The 20,483-nt window shown below is 41.4% G+C and overlaps 1 protein-coding gene across 2 annotated transcripts in view; it reads right to left on the reverse strand.

Annotated features, from left to right (window-relative positions):
- Positions 1 to 4,747: 4,747 nt before the first annotated feature.
- The window catches only part of MAPK14 (mitogen-activated protein kinase 14), a 32,304-nt gene continuing 16,568 nt past the window's right edge, over positions 4,748 to 20,483 (reverse strand). Inside the window, exons 9-12 of one of the 2 annotated variants that reach the window (XM_081010489.1) lie at positions 10,911 to 10,990; positions 8,914 to 8,992; positions 8,000 to 8,173; positions 4,748 to 6,844 (exon numbers count right to left, since the gene is read on the reverse strand). In XM_081010489.1, the coding sequence (XP_080866615.1) occupies positions 6,777 to 6,844; positions 8,000 to 8,173; positions 8,914 to 8,992; positions 10,911 to 10,990 (401 nt within the window). In that variant the 3' untranslated portion in view covers positions 4,748 to 6,776. Of the gene's footprint in view, positions 6,845 to 7,999; positions 8,174 to 8,913; positions 8,993 to 10,910; positions 10,991 to 14,807; positions 14,888 to 20,483 lie in introns of both variants that reach the window. The other variant, XM_081010488.1, reaches the window with a different exon arrangement.

Raw genomic sequence — 20,483 nt, forward strand, 5'->3', positions numbered from 1 at the left:
GAAACATTCAGAGGCAAAACCAAAAGGCCATATCCTGCATTTTAAGATGAAAGGTTTCAGAAACAAGACGAACATTGGTGAAGTGATAATTATTGCCTTTAAAGTGATGCTCTTCTCAAATGGTTGGGTAGCAGCAATAGTGGGGGGTTATTGTAATCATATCTTTCTAGAGGCATCACTGTGTGAAACAGAATCTGTATCATGGGTGGCTCACCTGCATCCCATTGTCCATATCCAGCCACCAAGTGTTCTTAGCTTGGCTGTTCAAGACCCACCAGGATTTGGCAAATTGGTGGGGCATTTTTTAAAAAAAACAACTAAATTGCATTAAACACTGGTTGAGCTTGGGTTGTTGTGCTTGTCCCCCACCAAGATCAGAATTTTTATTGACGGTGCCAGCAGCCACAGCCCTGTGTTTGACCTGCTACTTGCTGCATCCTCATTGTCAAGTGCTTCTGCAACACTGAGCTATCTTCCTAGTTCCTGGTGGGCCCATGCGCTATTTAGGAGAGATTGGTTCTCTTTCTTCCTGTCCTCTGGGAAAAGGTTTGGCAAAGCTGCCACTATTGCAGCTCTCAATGAAAAGTGCTGGTGGTGTGGCGAATTATCTGGACAAGTGTTCACCACTGCTGTCGAGAAGGGTGAGTGTGTGAGAAGTGTGTTTGTGAGAGAATAGGAGAGGCATGTGGTCTGTAGCCAAGATGTAAATGTGGCCTGTATGCAGTGCTTTGTTTCTCTCTCTCTCTCTCTCTCTCTCTGTGTGTGTGTGTGCTGTTACTCACAATGAAGTACCCTTCTCAGCCAAACTGGCTGCAGCTGCTATTGGGCAGGCCGTGCCCAAGCTGGGCTCGGTGTGGGGCGAGTGTTTGCCGAGCACCCAGAGCTGGGCTCCTCCCTGCCAGGAGGTGTGGCCTTCCGCCTCAATGCCATCTGCAAGGCCTTTAAGGAAGTCAGAGTCCTGCAAGGCTGCCACTGCCTCCATAAACCCAGCCCACCTGCTTCCTGCTGAGCTGGCTGAATAGCAGCGGTGGGTGCAGTGGCAGCCCAGCAGCTTTCTACAGCTGTGCCGCCATGGGAGGAGGGCAAAGTGGTGCCACAGGAGCTGGCAGTGCCAAAGGGCTTGCCACCATGGGCATGGGAGAAAAGGCACACCCTCCTCACACGCTCGATTTAGAAGCCAAGATTTCATTTAATTTTTAAGTTGCTGGCAGTGTGCCAATGAGTACCACCAGAAAACAAAGCACTGGTGTGTGTTTAGAGAGAGAGATGCATGTGCGTGGTGAGTGGCAATGTGTGCACTTTAGAGTGTGTTGGGCAGTCATGCTCTTTTGGATTTATCCACACCCATCACTGGGAAGCACTCCTTGAAAAGGTATGGGTGGGCAATGGTGACTATGTCTCAAAGACTGAAAAAGATTCACCACCTCTGGCCTAGATCAGGGGTCAACAAACTTTTTTAGCAGGGGGCCGGTCCACTGTCCCTCAGACCTTGTGGGGGGCTGGACTATATTTTGAAGGGGGGAAAAAGAACAAATAACCCAGAGATGCATTTTAAATAAATGGACACATTCTACTCATGTAAAAACACGCTGATTCCCGGACCATACGCGGGCCAGATTTAGAAGGTGATTGGGCTGGATCCGGCCCCAGGGGCTTAGGTTGCCTACCCATGGCCTAGATGAACCCATGGTTTGATCCAGCAGGGCTCTTATATTCTTAAATATCTTTTGTCTGATCAGTGTGCAGCTTTGTAAGTTATGGATCTCATTTCTGGATACAATGAAGAAGTGCTGACTTTCGGTGGGCGGGCTGGGGAGTAGGACAAAGATAGGTTAGCAATAAAACCACTTGTAGGTCTAAGATGACAAATCACCTGCCTGTGGTACAACTAGCAGCTGCCTACAAAGTTAATCATTAGTTTCACCCAACAGTCATGTGTAAATAAGCAGGAGGGATCTGAAAGATGATTGCAAACAGAGTTCATTTACACCAGTTATCCAGGAACAATTCTATAGCTCACTTAAGGATAGTCCAGTCAGTGGATTACAGCTCTAGTTTCACCTTCTAGGAGTTCCCCTGTAGGATGGAGACAGTGGGAGACTTCACATTTTTCAAGTAAATGATAGCCGTAATTGGATGGACAACTAAGCAGCTGATTGGCTTGTTGCCTCCCTGCTTGTCTACTATGGTTGAGTAATTACTTGAGTTACTTACCACGAGCCATTCCCATTCCCTTGATCACATCATCACATGCTGATTGCAGGCGCTTGTAATTAGCTGGATAAATGAATGCATTATTGCATTATGAACGGTCAGAGGATTGATCACAGTGAAAAAATGTGGATCTGTGGCTAATAGGCTCATGCAGGGAATGGCGATTATGGACAAGCTTGTGAATTGCTTTCATCCCTTTGCTCAGGGAGACACCTTGTGCTCAAATTAGCCAGGGTATGTCAAACATTTTAGAAGGCTGCAAGAGTGCTATTACAGTGAGTATCTACAAATTGGGACGCGGGTGGTGCTGTGGTTTAAACCACAGAGCCTAGGGCTTGCCGATCAGAAGGTGAGCTCCCGTTGCTCGGTCCCTGCTCCTGCCAACCTAGCAGTTCGAAAACACGTCAAAGTGCAAGTAGATAAATAGGTACCGCTCCGGTGGGAAGCTAAACTGCGTTTCCGTGCACTGCTCTGGTTTGCCAGAAGTGGCTTAGTCATGCTGGCCACATAACCCGGAAGCTGTACGCCGGCTCCCTCGGCCAGTAAAGCGAGATGAGCGCTGCAACCCCAAAGTTGTCCGCGACTGGACCTAACGGTGAGGGGTCCCTTTATGTCTATCTACAAATTATGCCACAGCAGATGGGCAAATCTCATTCTGTCTGGGCTCTGCTAGACAATGTAGGAGTTCTTTGAAGACCTAGCCATATTACACATGGCTCTCTTTTACAACATTGTCTTTTTGTATGCATATTTGAGGTCTTTGGAAATGCTCTGAAGGATAATTTTAAAAGGTGATTACAATTACAGCCACATTTCCAATTGACTTTCAATGTATTGTGTAGATTTAGGTGTTCAGTAGTCACACTTCACTCAGGCTTGTTTCCATTACAGAAGTATGGAAGCATCTCTTTAGTGCAAGGATTTCTGCTTGTGGAACAGGATTTCCCTCTTCAAGTCCCACTGCCTGCTTCCCAAATCTGCTCTGTAATATTGGGAGTACCACCATAACAGATTTATGGTGTGCCTGGGGAGGATGATGGGGGGGGGGGAATCACTTTGTGCAAGCAGGCATCATTGCACTGTTGGGATGCTTATTTAGCACTGCCGTGGTACAAGCCAGTGTTTTTTGGGATTGTCAAATCCAATGAAGAAAATTTTACATAGAAACAAACATTTGGCTCTGAATCTTTGCTGAAATCAGTCTATTTAATTGTTTTCATTTAAAACACACACACATAAATTCAATTATTGTGGCACCCTAATTGTATTTATTTTGAAATTCATTTTGTTAGTTTAGGGTCAGTTCTCCAATCTGTTCTCCATATTGAATGTCAGTTCTGTCTTCTACAGCCTTAACTACCCCTCCCAGTTTGGTGGGATCTGCCCTCAGTTCCTTCATCCAAGTTGTTTATAAAAACAAGCACTGGCCCAGGACTGAACCCTGCGGCATCCTACTTTTCACTTTTTCCCCAGGATGAAGAACCATTAGAAGGAAGCCTCAACATTCTGGAATGCAAATAGCTAATTAGATTTCTGGAGATTAATGTAAAGAATTGGCTTAAAGACTACTAAAGAGGTTGTGAACCTCAAGCCTGGGTCTAAATGTGGTCCTCAGGGCATCGCTACCTGACCTTAGGGACTCTGTCGCCATACCCATCAGCCCTGTTTTGCATCCTCCTTGAGTGTTTTTACCTGGCTATTTATCCCTGAATGCTGAATGCTCTTGTCTGCCTGGATGGAGAATAGTGTGTAGAAACAATTATACAAAAGGTAAAGATAACCACCTCACTGACAACTCCAGCTTATTAACAGCTCTATAGCTACGGGATTCCCACCATCTTATCCCAAAAGGAAACACACTCTTTTGTCCTGGTCTAACTGAATATTTTACAGACACCAGTTTACATTTCAGCCAGGTTTACAAGAAAGTGCAGGCAGATGTTATTTCCTCTGATCTGTTCTTTCCACTACCTACTTCACACCTATCAGATACGCCACCTTTTTATTATTTAAAATATATCTGTTCCAGCACAATGAATGCATGTCAGTAAAATGTGAAGGATTAAGAATGACTTATAACTTTGCAAGCACAGCTTCTTGCAGTGTGGCCATGGAAGATGTAATTCCAGCTTCTTCAGACTTGTTTATGAAGCTCATTTTCAGAGTTGACCACCTCAAATGGATACAAACCAGGGGTACCTTAAAAACCATTCCTTGCAGTCTGTACTTTCAAGAGTCCAGTCGTAACATTGAAATGTAATGATGAGTAATTGGTCTTTGGTATCTGTTTACAAATTTGAACAGGCTTAGTTTGATTATTTTATTCAAGAGAGTAATTGGGTTGGGGGGCATTTAAAAAGGCAACACAACCACTACCTAACACACAGTGGCCAGTTAAGATTTTTTTCCCTTGCTTTTTACACATAGTGCTATTATTAACTGTAAGACATTACCGCATCATATCCATTGCCTCAATGAATGATTCACCTTAATTACAGACACACATTAATTTGCAACCACCACCGCCAGTCCATTAAGTTTGAAAAATAGGTTTATTTTAAACCAGTGGCATTGTGTGATAATCCTATATGGCATAACCAGTTAGAGCAAAGTTCCTGGATACATACAAATTTGCAGAAATTATCTTTTAATGTGTGTACTTTCTGTCCAGAGTTGAGGCAGTAGAACAGCACCACACTAAATGACAGGGAGTGCTCTCCACAGGGGCTCCCACATAGACTCTCAACTTCTGAGATATTCCCACTCACACAAATACCTATAAGTTTTTTAATTCTTTTTTTATAGCATTTCTGCATGAAAGTCACACGGTAGCATCTACACATAAAACGACTGATAAAAATAATCTTCCTGTTATGTTTTACAGAATATATCTACATTTCCATCTGAATACCCAGACTGCAGGTCCAGCAGAGGGAGTTGACTTTGTTTAGTCTTAAGATGGCCTCCAAACCAGAAACATGAAGCAGCACTGCTCTCTGGACCCCAAGTCTCTCTACAGAGGGTATGACCTGAAGGGAGATCACTAGAAAGGAAGGAACTGATGGCTTTATTATCCACATGCCATCTTTTTTTTCTTTCTCTTTTTTGGCGGCTTCTCTGTACAAAAGGGATAAATACATTAAAATCCCAGATCCATTAGGAAAAACAAAAATACTGCAAAGCTTCACTCTTTCAGAGACAGACGTACAATCCATGCATGATACCTGCATTATATAAATTTCAGAAAATACTTTAAAAATAGGACCTCAGATACCCAGAACACCTGATGGACACAAAATACTTGAAGTGATGCCCCCCACTTAGTCCCTAAATAGGGCAATCTCATCATTACTTGATTTCTATCATATATGAATACAGTGAACTGAATCTTGTGTTCAGGCACACACAAACTGACAAATTAACTCATTTTTAAAGCCACAAAAGGAAGATCCAAGAAAGGTGCATGTTCACTTGCCCCTTTTCATCCAAAAAGTGCCCAAAATGTCAACCCATGAGTTGAACAAGAATAGATGGATTCTGCATTTGTATATGGCTCTGACCATGGTAGTGAATACAGTAATTTATTAGCTGATTACCAACCCAGTGCCTCCTCCAGATAACACAAAGAAGCCTACATGCATACACAGCTACAACATGCAAAACACTCTCTCTTAAGATGATATACAAAATGAACAGGCAGCATGACAGAGCTACTGCTGGGCATCTCAGAGTTGGGCAGGGAAGAGAGAGGATACCAAAAATGAGGGGTGCACCCTATTTTTGGTAGATTTGTATCCTGGCCAAAGCAGCCAGTAATACATGGGTATTCTGTGGCCCACAACACCCTAGGAAGCAGCAAGCTCAGAATCCCACTGTTAAAAGAACACTAACCCCGATTCCAATTTCTCCTCAGTCATTTAAGGCACACACTTTTTTTTTTTTTACACTAGTTCAGACAAAATATTCCCAACAGGTAGCCAGTCATTCATGGGCCCATCCTTCCTGCTGAACAGAATACTGGGAAGAGGCTATGGGTGTAAAGCAGCTGCATGGCATGGAATGGAAAGACATCCCTCACCCTCTTTTCTCTTCGAAAGCAGAGGGCACAGTTCAAGTAAAAGTTCAGCTTCCATCATCTTAAGTCTTTTCTTGATAGGAAAGCCATTTAATGGCAAGAATTGCTACTGAGAATTTGAAATCTCAGCTTCCCTGCATAATATCTGCCTTGCCATATGAGCGATGAAAGCTGGTTACCAACTGTAAAGGCTAAAGAGCAAACAAACAGGTCTTCAGAAGCATGTCCCAGGCTGTATACAAAAATACAAGAGAACATGCAGCATTATTTATACAGTTACTGTATAAATACTCTCCCACCCACCCCCATTCAACACACACACACACACACACACACACACACACACACACACACACGAATTACACACAAAACCCTTCCACCAAGGAGAATCTTCACGGCAAGAGGCACTTGAATGATATGTGGAGAATCCCTATGAAAAAGGCCTTCCCCTCACAGTGATATGGGACAAAGAGAAAGAAATAGATTCTCAAGACTCCATCTCCTCTTGATCAAGCGGTGGTGGCACAAAGCTAACTACTTCATCATAGGTTAGGCCTGGTGGAGAAAAAGAGAAAGACATTGACTTTAGTGCAGCCGGTGGGTAACAGTTCCTTCCCTACAAGATAATGAATCACTCCTAGTTAATTCAATCCTCAGAGTCAACAAAGATTGTTGAACTAAAATTAAGTACTAGCTGTTTCCAGATTTGCACACTGGATTCACATAATTATAGGCCAGACCTGAATCTACTTGCTGGATCGCAGTGATGGCCAAACTTGGCCCTCTAGCTTTTTGGGGACTACAATTCCCACCATCCCTGACCACTGGTCCTGTTAGCTAGGGATGATGGGAGTTGTAGTCCCAAAACAACTGGAGGACAAAGTTTGGTCATCACTGTGCTGGAACAAGGTGACAGAACACATGGCAGCTGTTAGCCCGGTTCCGTCAAGTGTACAAACTACTGTGGGGATTTGAAGTGCAGAATGCTGATGACTCTTTTTCCTCAAATCCTAATGAAGCAGTAGAATCCCCAATTATAGATATTTAGAATCTGCAATGAGGTGGATTGGGCCAATAAGCAAATTCAGTACAGATAAACTTACTGCTTTTGTGAGCAGCAGTTTCATGTAACACTATGCAGAAACCGAGGAGAACATTGTGTTACAGACTTCATCCCTCATGAACTGCACACCTTCATTTTGGCAACGGTTGGGCAGGATGTGAGAAACATTGGATGTGTTCCTCCCCCCCCCCCCAGAGCAAGGGCTCCCCTTGCTCCACTTTGATTGTGACATCATGTATCCAGTTCTGATTAACTGCATATTATGCTGCCTACATTATTCCCTACAGGATCATTCAATCTGACAGAAGTCCCACTTCTTCAGTTTTAAAGGCAAATACTGTAGAAAGCACTTTTGACAATTAACAGCACATGGAAATAAGAAAGGTTTTGTGAACCCCCACCAATTAGGTTCAGGCCTAATTTGACATCAAATTCAAAGGACTGTATTTTTATTTATTTTTACAATATACCACCAGAACTGAGCTATTTCGCCCCCTGCCTCCTCTATTCAAAGAAATACTGAGTTGCATTCTATTTTATCACCTCCTGCCAAGTTTTGCTTTCACTATATGAGCATACAATAGTAGTATTTGTGAATGTCACCCATTAAGACCTGTCTTACCAAATCAGTCTCCCAGATAACTTACTTTTCCATTCTTCAATATCAAGTTCTCTGCTTTCGAAGGATTGATCATAGGGATCTGCCACTGGCTCATCATCTGGGTCATGATACTGCGTAAAATAGGCATGAGCCAATGCTTCAGCAGCAGTGATTCGTTTGTCTGTGTCCAGCACCAACATCTTCTCCAGCAAGTCTACAGCTTCAGGGGTCAAGGGGTGAGGAGGAGAGAGAATTATTGTACAACAGTTCTTAAAAAGTCCCACCTAAAGCTGTAGGGCAGGGAACCAGTGGCCCTTCAGATGTTGCTAGACTACCACTCCCATCACCCCTGACCATTGGCCATAATGGCTAGGACTAATGGAAGTCAGGAGTCTAACAACATCAAGAGGGCCAAAAGTTCCCCATCCCAACTATAGTAGATAAGGATTCAGTCCCAGGAGTATTGTAATTTCACAATGGAGAGTAATTTATGGTTCAAGCTGTACTTGGGAGTATTACTTTAAAATATACCCCAAGCGGTATGCAATCAATACCTGCTTTGCAAATAGCACCTGCAAGAAAAAAAATCTGAGTGGACAGCTTTGGATTCCTCTTCAGATAGGAAGCTACAAGTAGTATTTAACAAACAAACACTTGGTTGTATTATCTCTTGAACCAAAATTTACAAATAAAGCAAGTTTTCACTAAGATGCAGAGTTGAACTTAATGAGCTGGGATAGCTCAGTCAGTAGAGAAGGAGACTCTTAATCTCAGGGTTGTGGGCTTGAGCCTCACATTGACTTTGTTGAGAAAGGCAGTCCATAAATATTTTAAATAGTTATTTCACCTCCTGGACAAAGAGGACTATTTTAAAACATCAGTCTGTCTCAAGAGACATTAAACATCTCAATGTTTGCATGTTGGATTCTCCACTGTAATGGAACTGCTGATAAGTCTTACCCAAGGGGTTGGCACCAATAAATACATTTTCAAAATTCATCTTCGGCATGTAAGACAAAGACTGTATGTAGTTTCTTGCCTGGAGAAAAAGAAAAACGTTTTGTTAAGGTTGTGCCTCCTAATCATTATAAGCTCCTGCGAGTGCCTACTTTTTCCTGCTTGAGCTTAATCAGCATCTATCTTATCCTCATCCCCTTCTCATCCAGACTGACCACAGCGACAAAGATACAATTAACAAGCGTTGGAACTAGGGCACTATGAGTTGTAAGGCTGGAAGAACATTGCCTGTTATGTACTGAAGGTTGCTGCAAGTGAGGACAAGTTCCTGAAGGTCAGCAGTGGCATCCAGGTGTCTTTATGTAGTTGAGCACTAACCAAATACAAATGTTATTTCTGCAACTAACTAGAAGAGTCCCATTTGAAATGGATAGTTACAATCTGTTGACTACTTAATTACAAAGTTTCAGCAAATTTGGTTCTCTTTTGTGGATTTTCATTACTTGCTATTAAAAGACCCAAAGTATAAGCTAATTATGCTGCCTACAGCTGTGCAGTAAAGGTAAAGGTAAAGGTACCCCTGCCCGTACGGGCCAGTCTTGCCAGACTCTAGGGTTGTGCGCTCATCTCACTCTATAGGCCGGGAGCCAGCGCTGTCCGCAGACACTTCCGGGTCACGTGGCCAGCGTGACTAGCTGCATCTGGCAAGCCAGCGCAGCACACGGAACGCCGTTTACCTTCCCGCTGGTAAGCGGTCCCTATTTATCTACTTGCACCCGGAGGTGCTTTTGAACTGCTAGATTGGCAGGCGCTGGGACCAAACGACGGGAGCGCACCCTGCCGCGGGGATTCGAACCGCCGACCATGCGGTCGGCAAGTCCTAGGCGCTGAGATTTTACCCACAGCGCCACCCGCGTCCCACACAGCTGTGCAGTAGCACATTTTTAAAAATCCTAGTTACTATAAAGGGAAGCCTTCTATCAGCTTAGGAAAGTTCACCAGTTGTGGCTCTATGCAGAGAAGCAGACCTTGCCTCACTTATCAATGTTCTGACAACCTCCAAATTAGACTATCATAATGTGCTCTGGATAGAGAGACGCGGGTGGCGCCATGATCTAAACCACTGAGCCTCTTGGGCTTGCCTATCAGAAGGTCAGCAGTTCGAATCCCCGTGACGGGGTGAGCTCCCATTGCTTGGTCCCAGCTCCTGTCAACCTAGCAATTTGAAAGCACGCCAAAAAAGGTGCAAGTATATCTACTTGCCGGTACCGCTCTGGAGGGAAGGTAAAGGTGTTTCTGTGCTCTGCTCTGGTTGCGCCAGAAGTGGCTTAGTCATGCTGGCCACATGACCCCAGAAAAACTGTCTGCGGACACACGTCGGCTCCCTCGGGGGGGAAGCGAGATGAGCGCCGCAACCCCAGAGTCGTCTGCGACTGGACTTAACTGTCAGGGGTCCTTTACCTTTTCAATGTGCTCTGGAAACTCAGCTGCTAGAATGCTTGTGGGGGCTAGGTGTTTTGAGCAACTTACACAATACCAGTTTCACTGGTTGCCAGCTTGCTTCAAGGCTCAATTTAAAGTGATGGTTTTAGCCTTTAAAGACCTAAAGTGTTTGGCAGCAGGTTCTCTGATAGACTGCCTGCACCCATATGGGCCTGCCTGGGCCTTAAGAGCCTTAATCTCTAGTCCTCTGGCAGAGACAGACTTCTGTTGTAGTAGCTCCACCTCTATGAATTCATGAGACCCAATTATATTTGCCTTAAAGTAGATTCTGAACTGTTCAGGTCTATCTTCTGTTTAAGTGCAGTGTACTGGGGTTTTTAAACACCGTTGGTTTTAGACTGGGGGACAGAGTTGCGATAATGTATTTAAGTGTTCTATGCTGTTTCAATTTTGTGAGCAGCGTTAGTAGGGCTATGCCCTGGAAGATGGGCTAAAGATCCATTAATAAAGAAATGTTTTGAACTGCAGACAACTATGCACACCCTGCCACATCTCACCTCATGGCTGGGCATCCTGTTAATGAGATATGCAGGGGGTGTCCCCGTCAGACGCATTATCTGCTGAAGCTGGTTAATATCTTAGGTGCCTAGTCAAGGGCTTTGTTAATATTTCAGCATCAGTGTGAACATACAATCAAGACAATTACGCAAAAGGCATCTAGTCTGCACACTACAGGCAATTACCACTCTGTGTGTCACACCATCTTTGTATTACAAGAAAGCGGATCAGAAAACAGTTAATAATCTTTCGGTAAAGCCAGATGCTTGCTCACTGTTTATAATAATCAATTGGCAGCCTTAAACTGGGTGCTGGCCCCTTTTAGAAACAGAAGTCACCTTGAACAAGGAAGTGAGCCAATTGATGGCTGCTAAAGATATACTATTTTATTCTATCTGGCTTTACAAAGCTTAGATTTCACTCTTTTGCTGCACAAGCTAATACACTGAGGATGTAGTATCTGAGATACTCGTCCATATGAATGCTAATAGAGAAATATGCAATGTTAGAATGCTGTTCGCATTGCACAAAAATGTTAGGTGTCAGTGATCAAGAGAAAGCCAATTTAATGGCAACTATGGCAAAATAAACATCTGTACAGTGAATAGTAGTGCATAGTAGTCAGGTTAAGCTTCATGTAGCACATTTCTTTATACAGCATTTAATTTTGTTCAACTGCACATGATATATGGGGAGGAAAGAGGACAAGGATTTTTTTCAAGTATGTTGTCTAGCTATGCTTTAATTATATGCAGAACCAAATGAAGTCCTTTTACTGAAATAATGTTCTAGCCTAAAAAGTTTTCATCAACTTTAAAAATCTAGTTAATTTCCCTATTTAGAGAATATTGCTATTTGATACTATTTGACATTGCTACTTTGTCTACAAAAGCAAAAAACTTCTTATTTATTGGAATTCATGCCAAGTTGGGAGGGTGGAATCAGTTTCATAATATAGCCTCCACAGTTCTTCCTCCACTGTAGGATTTTTAATTAAACCACAGGCTCCAAACTGGCTGGACAATGGGCCTACTTTCAGGCCTTTATACGTTTCAAACAGGTAAAAAGGGTATGCATATATGGAGATTACTACAGACTGGAAGTTTTAGTGATTCTATTATCTCCCTTAAATTAGACAACCAATGGAAAGCGGTCCTGGGAAAACTGACAATGTGTTAGCCTGAATATTACCAACTTCCACATCAGGAAAGAAAGGCAAAGGCTATGTGTTTATCAAGGCACAGTTTGATTTACATTCTGTTCAGATCTGGTATCTTATGGTTACAACCGCCAACCTGCAAGTAAGATGGGTGGAGTGAGCAGGAGACCAATCTGCTTCAACTACAATGGCATCATCTCTTATTACCCCTCTAATACCCTCAAACACACAAGAGCAGCATGGCTCTTCTCTATCCCCCACCCAGTCAACAAAAGGGCTCATACACAGCAAGTATATGAACAAAAACGCTGATCAGTTTGGGGCACACAGAGGGAGTTAAAATCACTCTCTCACTTCAAATGCCCCGCTTTTCAATGCTGCCATTTTATACCTTTACTTACCTCCTGCCAATTATTCCTACATTTATTCAAAACAGTTTACATACTTTTTGCTACTTAACATACATTCAGTCAAGACTGCATCTGATCCATCATTCATAGCAAGGGTATTCCAGACAACCATCTGGTATGAGCCTAAGAATCTTCATCTGCTACTTCATCTCAAATAACTGTATGAAGATGCTTAAGGTGACAAGCTGCTGTATTGCAGTATGCATTGTCATCTAGTTCTGAATTTTTCACTCAGCATTGTTTTCTGGATAAGATCTGGGCCAAGTTGGCTGTGAACACATGTAGCTACTGATACTGCAAAGCAGAAAGTTATGAGCAGATGCAGCCATTTAAAATCCCATTACTCCAAAGCAGACCCTCATTTAGAAGGCTATAAAGGGATGGGCTAGATTTTTCAGTACTCTCTTCAATGGATATACAGCACAGGTAAGAACACATGCTTTGGGGTTGGGTCCAATAAAACATGTTCTTTGTAAAATGCAATATGCACAGATGGCACTATAGAAACAATAAAAATCCATCTGTCAATATATGCTCGTTCTCAGGAGCCAGTTATTTCCTCAACCCAGAAAAAATGTTCCATTAAATTCTTGCAGTATGACCCAACTGCTGATTACTCGGTCCTCCTGAAGCAAAAACCAAGATGTGCAAAAGGTGAAAAAGTAGGACTATAAGCATCATTGTCTTTCTTATCTATTTCATCTATTCACAGCATTCACAGAAGAATCCTTTTTATTTTTATAACTTTTAAGTATTTTTCAAGTACTATCAGCCTAATTCCAGAAAACTATTGGGGGCTCAACAGCTGTGTTTGTTAAATGCCTGCTTGTTGGTTAGCCTATGAAGAAGGGTGGTGTGATTGGTGGGAACAACCCCTTTCCCTGCCCTACCTACCTGAAAACTGCTGCTTTAATTCCCCATCTTCCTGTTCCAGTATCAATTCTTCAAGCAGCAGACCTTAAGGGGGTAAGGCAGGGTAGGGGTACAGGTTTCATAGGCCCATCCTCCTCACACTCCATTTAGTGATAAAAGAAGGAGGAGGAGGAGTTGTTTGGACTTGATATCCTGCCTTTCACTCCCCTTAAGGAGTCTCAAAGCGGCTAACAATCTCCTTTCCCTTCCTTCCCCACAACAACTCTGAGAGACTAGCCCAAGGTCACCCAGCAGCTGCACATGGAGGAGTGGGGAAGTGAACCCAGTTCACCAGATTACAAGTCCACTGCTCTTAACCACTACACCATGCTGGCTCTCCACCACTGCTTTATGGCTAAACCGGCAAACATGTATTTAGTAAACAAACATGGATATGTTGAATCTGTGGGTTCCTTTCAGCTCATTTCCCCCTCTTATTTCCGAACATGTTTCAATCTCTTCAGTAAGCCTAATCTAAATTAGGGTTCTTGTAGATCTATTTTAAATGAGTTTCTAATCAAAATATTTTATACAACAAAATCATCCATGCGTAAGTAGCAGTGACCAGTGTGATGAGAGTAGGCTACAGTGCTACCCTACTGACAATGGCATTGCTGCTTCTTACTAGGACGCTGCAGAGATAGGGGAGGACCAGGCAGCAGTGTTGACAGGATTGCAGAGGCACACTGGTGAAGCCAAACCTGCACTCGCACAGGGGCGCCTACCCAACTTTCATTGCTATTCTGGTAAGCTGCAACACCCAGCTGCTCCCTATGTTGAAGTGTAGAATGTAGATTAGCTATCATCCCATGAATGCAGAACAATCCTACTTATGGAGGGGAAACCCCAGCTGTATCATTACTTCCATGGATATCACCTTTATGACTGAGCACTTTTAGGACTGAGGTCAATGTTATGATCCAACAACAAGCTGTTTGCACTAGTGACAACAGGAATTTACTCTGTGGCTTTTAACATGATTCATGCTCATACTTGTTCTTAAACATTTCCCCCTTCTTGAAACAGTTTGTGGAACAGCGCTCAATGCAAGTCCCAAAATCCAACTTAAAGAAAGCACTATCCATTAGGAGATGTGATATATATGGGATATTGGTAGCAGCATGTGCCTAACAGCGTTTAACAAGAGTGTGCAATGAAGTACACAGTGTTCAGCTAAGCTTAGTATAGCCTACAGACAGAAAATAGAAGAAGGTAAGATGGGACATGAAGACTAGTACAGAGGCAGAGAGGGGAGGCTTCAAGATGTGTCCAAGGAAAATAAGATGTGTCTAAGGAAACAAGCTTAAGACAAAACTAACCAGGAAGGAGATAGATGCAGTCTACAAGCAAGCAAAGCAAAAGGGAAAACACAAAATCCAAAAAGGCAAGGTATTACTGTCAAGCTTTAAACTCACAGACTCTGAAGATATTTTCTTCAAAAGCTCAGGCCCTGGTGTTCCAACGAGTCTCAAAATGAGCTTCAATTGATCAATATCTAACGATGGACCATAAAGGAAAATGCTGGGACAAATAAAATGGGAGAAAAAAAATCACAGCAGCAGCCGAATAAAACTAAAGGCGAAAAAAGAAAACCAAATGTCTCAATCAAAATAAATAATAATAATAAATAAAATAATAATAATAATAATAATAATAATAAGTAATATTAGCACACATCTAATGTAGAAGACACATACCATTTAAATATCCACCTGATGAAAATCCTACACCCAAATCTGTTCAAGAAATGTGGACACATTTAGCCACATTTGTTTCTGCAAGCAGCTAACATATGGAGACAACTGCTTATGTGAGTGAACAATTGTTGTAAGGTTGAATTTACCCAATGTGGTTCCTCTTTCACAAGTTGCAATTTTCCTGTTCATAGAAGGGATGAGGCAATTCCTAATTCAGAATAGAATGAGTGCACCTAGAATCTTTAGAACTATAGCTTTACAGTCTAAATCTTTCTACCCTTACAAGAGAAAATATATCCAAGCTTCTGCCCAAAGGAACTGAAACTGAAAACAGCCTCGTTGAGGTTCTAAGGTTAAAGTGCTTTTTTTTTTTTTTGCTCTGCTCTGCGCTCTATATTCTAATTGCTCTACTAAGGCTTGTCCACCATTCCAAGCTACCATCCAATAGTGGCAAACATGCACATTTTGCAATCAGAATACAATGGTGATTAACAGGTATAATTGATGCTCTCTGTGATTATTTTAGGTTAGACCTATACTCCCAGTCATTAGTAATAGTTAAGATTTAGTGGCAGAAGCAGTATGGTAAAAGACTAGCATGCACTGGTGATAGTGAAAGTAGAAATTGATCAAAACAAAACAAAATAAATAAAATAAAATTTAAAAATTCCTTCCAGTAGCACCTTAGAGACCAACTAACTTAGTTATTGGTATGAGCTTTTGTGAGCATGCACACTTCTTCAGATACCAATAACTAACCTAGTTGGTCTCTAAGGTGTTACTGGAAGGAATTTTGTTTATTTATTTATTTTGTTTTGACTACGGCAGACCAACATGGCTACCTACCTGTAAGTAGAAATTGCTGTCACTTAACTTTTAAAGCTCGAGTAAAGTAGCAACTTTGAGGCTAAATTTAATAGTGCACAAAACCAATTTACCTCAACCTAGTGGACTCCCAACTCCTATCAACCCCAGCCTGCCCAGCCAATGGTCAGCAGATGGTGGGAAATTTAATCGAAAACATCTGGAGGGCACCAGGTTGGTAAAGGTTGGTAAATGCTTTCTAGGATGCTGGCTACTTCAGGTGCTGTCAACACTTCTACTTTGTAGAAGTTGGCGGTCAACACTATTTACACTCAGTCCTAATCCTTTTTGTGAAATCAGTGACTTTTATTACAATTGGAGACCCCATGTCACCAAACCCATCTGGACATTTTATCATGGTATTTAATGGGCAGTTATATATATTTTAATGAGTTACACTTGCTTCCCTCCACTGTCCTCTCAGGGAGTTTTGCGGACAACAGCTAGTGTAACAAAGCAGGGAACTGATTGAAAAAGTCACAAACTCCTTAGGGGTCCTAGAAGTTATACCCCACCTGGAACTGCTATCCTTAAGATTGGAAAGCAGGCTTGGGGCTCATGAGCTATGCTCCCAATGGTGGGGAGAGTGAGAAAGTGTTATTGACTGCATAGGAAATCCCATAGCTATTGGAGAGTGAGAACTTTCCAGCCCCTGAAGATTAAAATCTAATCTCCTGAATTTGAAACTGCATCAAGGCTATCCTAGGGAATGGCAGGATATAAATTCAATTTGAAAAATAATTCCCACCTTAGTTATACTAAGCCTTAAAGCAAGTTACTTTCTAGCAGTAACTTCCCAAAAGCTACTTCCTAAATTCCAGGCTGGATTTGAACTGAGGCCTCCAACAAAAACCTGCACAATGTAGGCTCATCTTTGAAAGAAGATGCCAGTTTTCATCTATGTGCTTCCGCCTTCAGCCAGAACAAGTTAACACAAGTTTGTAAATTAAAACAAGGGAACACTATATAGTACAACCCAAAAGTATGGATTTATGTGCCATCTAAATAATGGTAAGTCAACCATTTTCTGGTTGTTTGAAGTATTTGAAAGTTAAGTGCTATCTGAATGTAATGAAAGATATATCTGCTGTCAGTGCTATTTATTTTTTTACAGACTGTGTCTGCTGCGTACACGGACAAACATCAATTACTTCACTACAAAGTCTTTTCTAGGGCAAGAAGCAGAAGTCAGTTGGAAGCAGCTAACCAACACAATGAATCAATTAAAATATTACAAGATTGTTGCATCTATATATCAACAATATAATTTGTGAACTGCCATTTAACTAAAAAAGAGTTGTTAGTAAACTCAAAGCAAAAGTAAACAGAGTGCATAGAAAGCCATAAGCAAAGAAAAGCATGCAGATCTCAGAAAATAATGAATTTCAAGAACTGGCAAGTCCCAATACTGACCATACAGAAAAGGGAAAAGTTTGCTACCACAACCAACAGTGAATACTGCAAAAAGCCAAGTTTAAAGCAAAATCCAGATGCCAGGTCCAAGTGGGCATTCAAGACCAAGAGTACCCAGAACACGTTATTCTGATATGGCTACTTTTTGAGAAAACTTCCTGACTTAGAATATGTTTATAACAGATTCAACATCACAGTTCAATTAGTCATTCCAGATCATTGTAGTAATTCAGTTAGTAAGATTTTTTTTTTTTTTTAAAAGAACTTGTCCCAAATAGGTTAATCAAGGTACATTACTTGAAGACACAGGCCCAGCCCCAGATTCCCTATTCACAATTTCAAAATATGGAGAGCACCCTAAAATGGGTCAGGGTAGAAGAAATATGAACTCTGTTCAGCAATAACTATATTAGATTTTACTCAGTACTACCAGATACAACTTTGGTTATGCTATAGCAATTTTCAAAACACATAATTTAGCTATGGAAGTTAAGTCTGCACATGCAGCATATTAACCAATTACAGCTTGGGCATTTAATCATTCCCTTACCTGTAGCTGCTGATCATCAAGTGTTTAAGTTGACAACTCCCACTAATGGAGCCCCCAAACCCACTATCTCCTGCAGATCAGATTTCCAAGAGCTGAGCAATAAAAGCTTGCTTTACAAATTCCTGCCACTGGTTAAACCAATTTGCATGCTGTGTGTACTCATAGAATTCCTATAATGTAAGCCAATGTGTTATTATTCCTTGAATGCATATCCATTACTCCTATTAAGAAGCTGACAGAAGCTGACTCCCCACCCTAGCCTTAAATAACTGCCACATATGGAGTGAAGATTTGTAGAAGGCAAACACAACTTCATTTAGGACCATTCAAAAAGAGGAGTATGTACATGTAATAGAGAAAAGAGTACAAATATTTATATTGTAAAAATGAAAATTGCACCCAACATAGTTAAAACATGTCTATTTTGCTCTTTAGGCAAGAAACTTTTTTTTCCTACATACCCCAGACAGAAAAGGAGAAGGAGAAAGACAACTGGAAGGGTCTTGGAAAAGGAGAAGTGAACAGGAAGAAGTGAAAGCAAAGGGATAACACAACAAAAACAAGGGAAAAAAATCCAACATGTAGGCTATAAATGTATCATATAGTTTTCACATTTGCCTCATCTATTCTGGGAAAGTTTGGTAAAAAACAACCATAAAATAAATGACTTTGACCATCTTCACACCTTCTAATATTAGCCTAAAACCTAAAATAAATGTGTTAGTTTTTTCCACAAAGATCAACATCACACACTCTCCTTCATGAAATATTTAATAGTCGGAAAATTAAATGCAAAAATATATTTTATTTCCCTAGGATTCAATCAATTTATTTATTACTTTTAGACGGATAACCCGGAAACTTTTAAATGTTTCATTCCCATAGAACATATTTTGGTGGACACAGTGCAACTGGACAGAATATCAAGATATTCTTATCTTTCAAAATCTCTCCATTAATAACTGATAAAAGGGTTGCACGGATCCTGGCAATGATTTAGACTTCAGATTAGGGACCAAATACATCTTCTGAATTATACACAGAATGCTTTTTTATATTATAGTGTGCGCCAGTATGTTAAAGAGGCTTAAGTATTGGAATAGGACCTGGAGACCAAGATTCAAGTCCCCACTCAGTCATGAAGCTCACTGGATGACCTTGGGCCAGTCCCTGTTGCTCAGCCTAAGGCTGTTGTGTGGATAAAATGGGGGGCTGGGGACAGAATATTTAGCTAGTGGTAAAGCCGTGAGTCTGCACTTGATAAAGAATCCTGTGGCATAATGCGGGAGGAAGCAGCAGACATTCAAATGAGGTTCTGTAAGCGCTATGCAGGTATCAGGTTGCACCAAGATATACAGATGGGCTGATAATGCCTGATTTCCCATCTTTATTTTTTAAAACAAAATTCATATACAAAAAAACTACAAAAAACAACTGGTACCCTGGTTTGCTTCTATCTTTAGGTGAAATGCCATACAGGTTTACTTTTTGTGTGACCTGGACAGGTAGAGAAGAATGAAGAGAAAGTAGATATTATTTATATTATCAGAGGTTGAAAATTCAGGTGGGTAAAAGTTAAGTATAGGTGGGGTGCAAGGTAAAAAAAAGGTACACTTTTGTTAATAAGACTGCCTTTCTCTTTAGGAAGGTAAGAAGCAGATGCTCCAACCCAGAGCTATAGCCCTTCCTCTTTATTCTGCTTTTCCATCTATCCAAGTCACACAAAACATAAACCTGTGTGCTTCATGTAAGGATGGAGACAGACCTGAGTAACAGCTACTTTTTGTAGTTCCAAAGATAGGAAATTTGCCATTGTTTCTTCCTTTCAAGTAAACCTTGGTACAACGAAACAGCAACACAACATTTAAGAGTTCCATGTGAGAGCCTACTACCTATTCCCACATTTTGCCTTTATACTCTTCCAAAATGCACAGCCATGCTGTTACCACCAGCCATGCATTCTCTTCCCAAGTCTTGATCTGAGGACTCGATTGCTTGTCCACTATTTTGGTTGGCTTTATAAAAGTATTGCCATAATATGGATTTTGGAATTTTTTTAATGGGCCAACACAGAATCCTTTATTTTGTGTCATATTTACAAGTTACATAAGAACAGATTAACAGATCTACCTGTAGATTATATATTCTTCCCTTTTACAAGCCAAGTCACTGACTTGTCAAGATATCCCTTTACTCTGGGGTTGCTAAACCTTATGAGGGAACCGGTCTTCTCATAGAACCTTAGTATCAAAATTGAAGTAGTTTGACAGGACATCTGAATTACTGGAACTGGAAAACAGATCTCAGAGATGCTGAAAAAAGTAATTACATTTTCCCTTCAAGGTGGAAGGCCACTTTCAAAGCTTTTAAAGAGAAGAACAAGCAAAGAGAGAGAAAGTGAAACCCTAATGTTAAACCACAGACTGAAATAAAGCATTTCAACCACCTGCAAAAAGCATTCTTGGAGAATGCAGCAGTAGTTCTCAAAATGCATTCATCTGCATAGAAAGAATTCCAACACCAAAGTGCAGAGCTGGTTCCCAAGTCTTCCTTGGGTTACATGTTGC

Source organism: Podarcis pityusensis (assembly GCF_964106645.2).
Source record: "Podarcis pityusensis genome assembly, chromosome: 6".
Lineage (NCBI taxonomy): Eukaryota > Metazoa > Chordata > Lepidosauria > Squamata > Lacertidae > Podarcis > Podarcis pityusensis.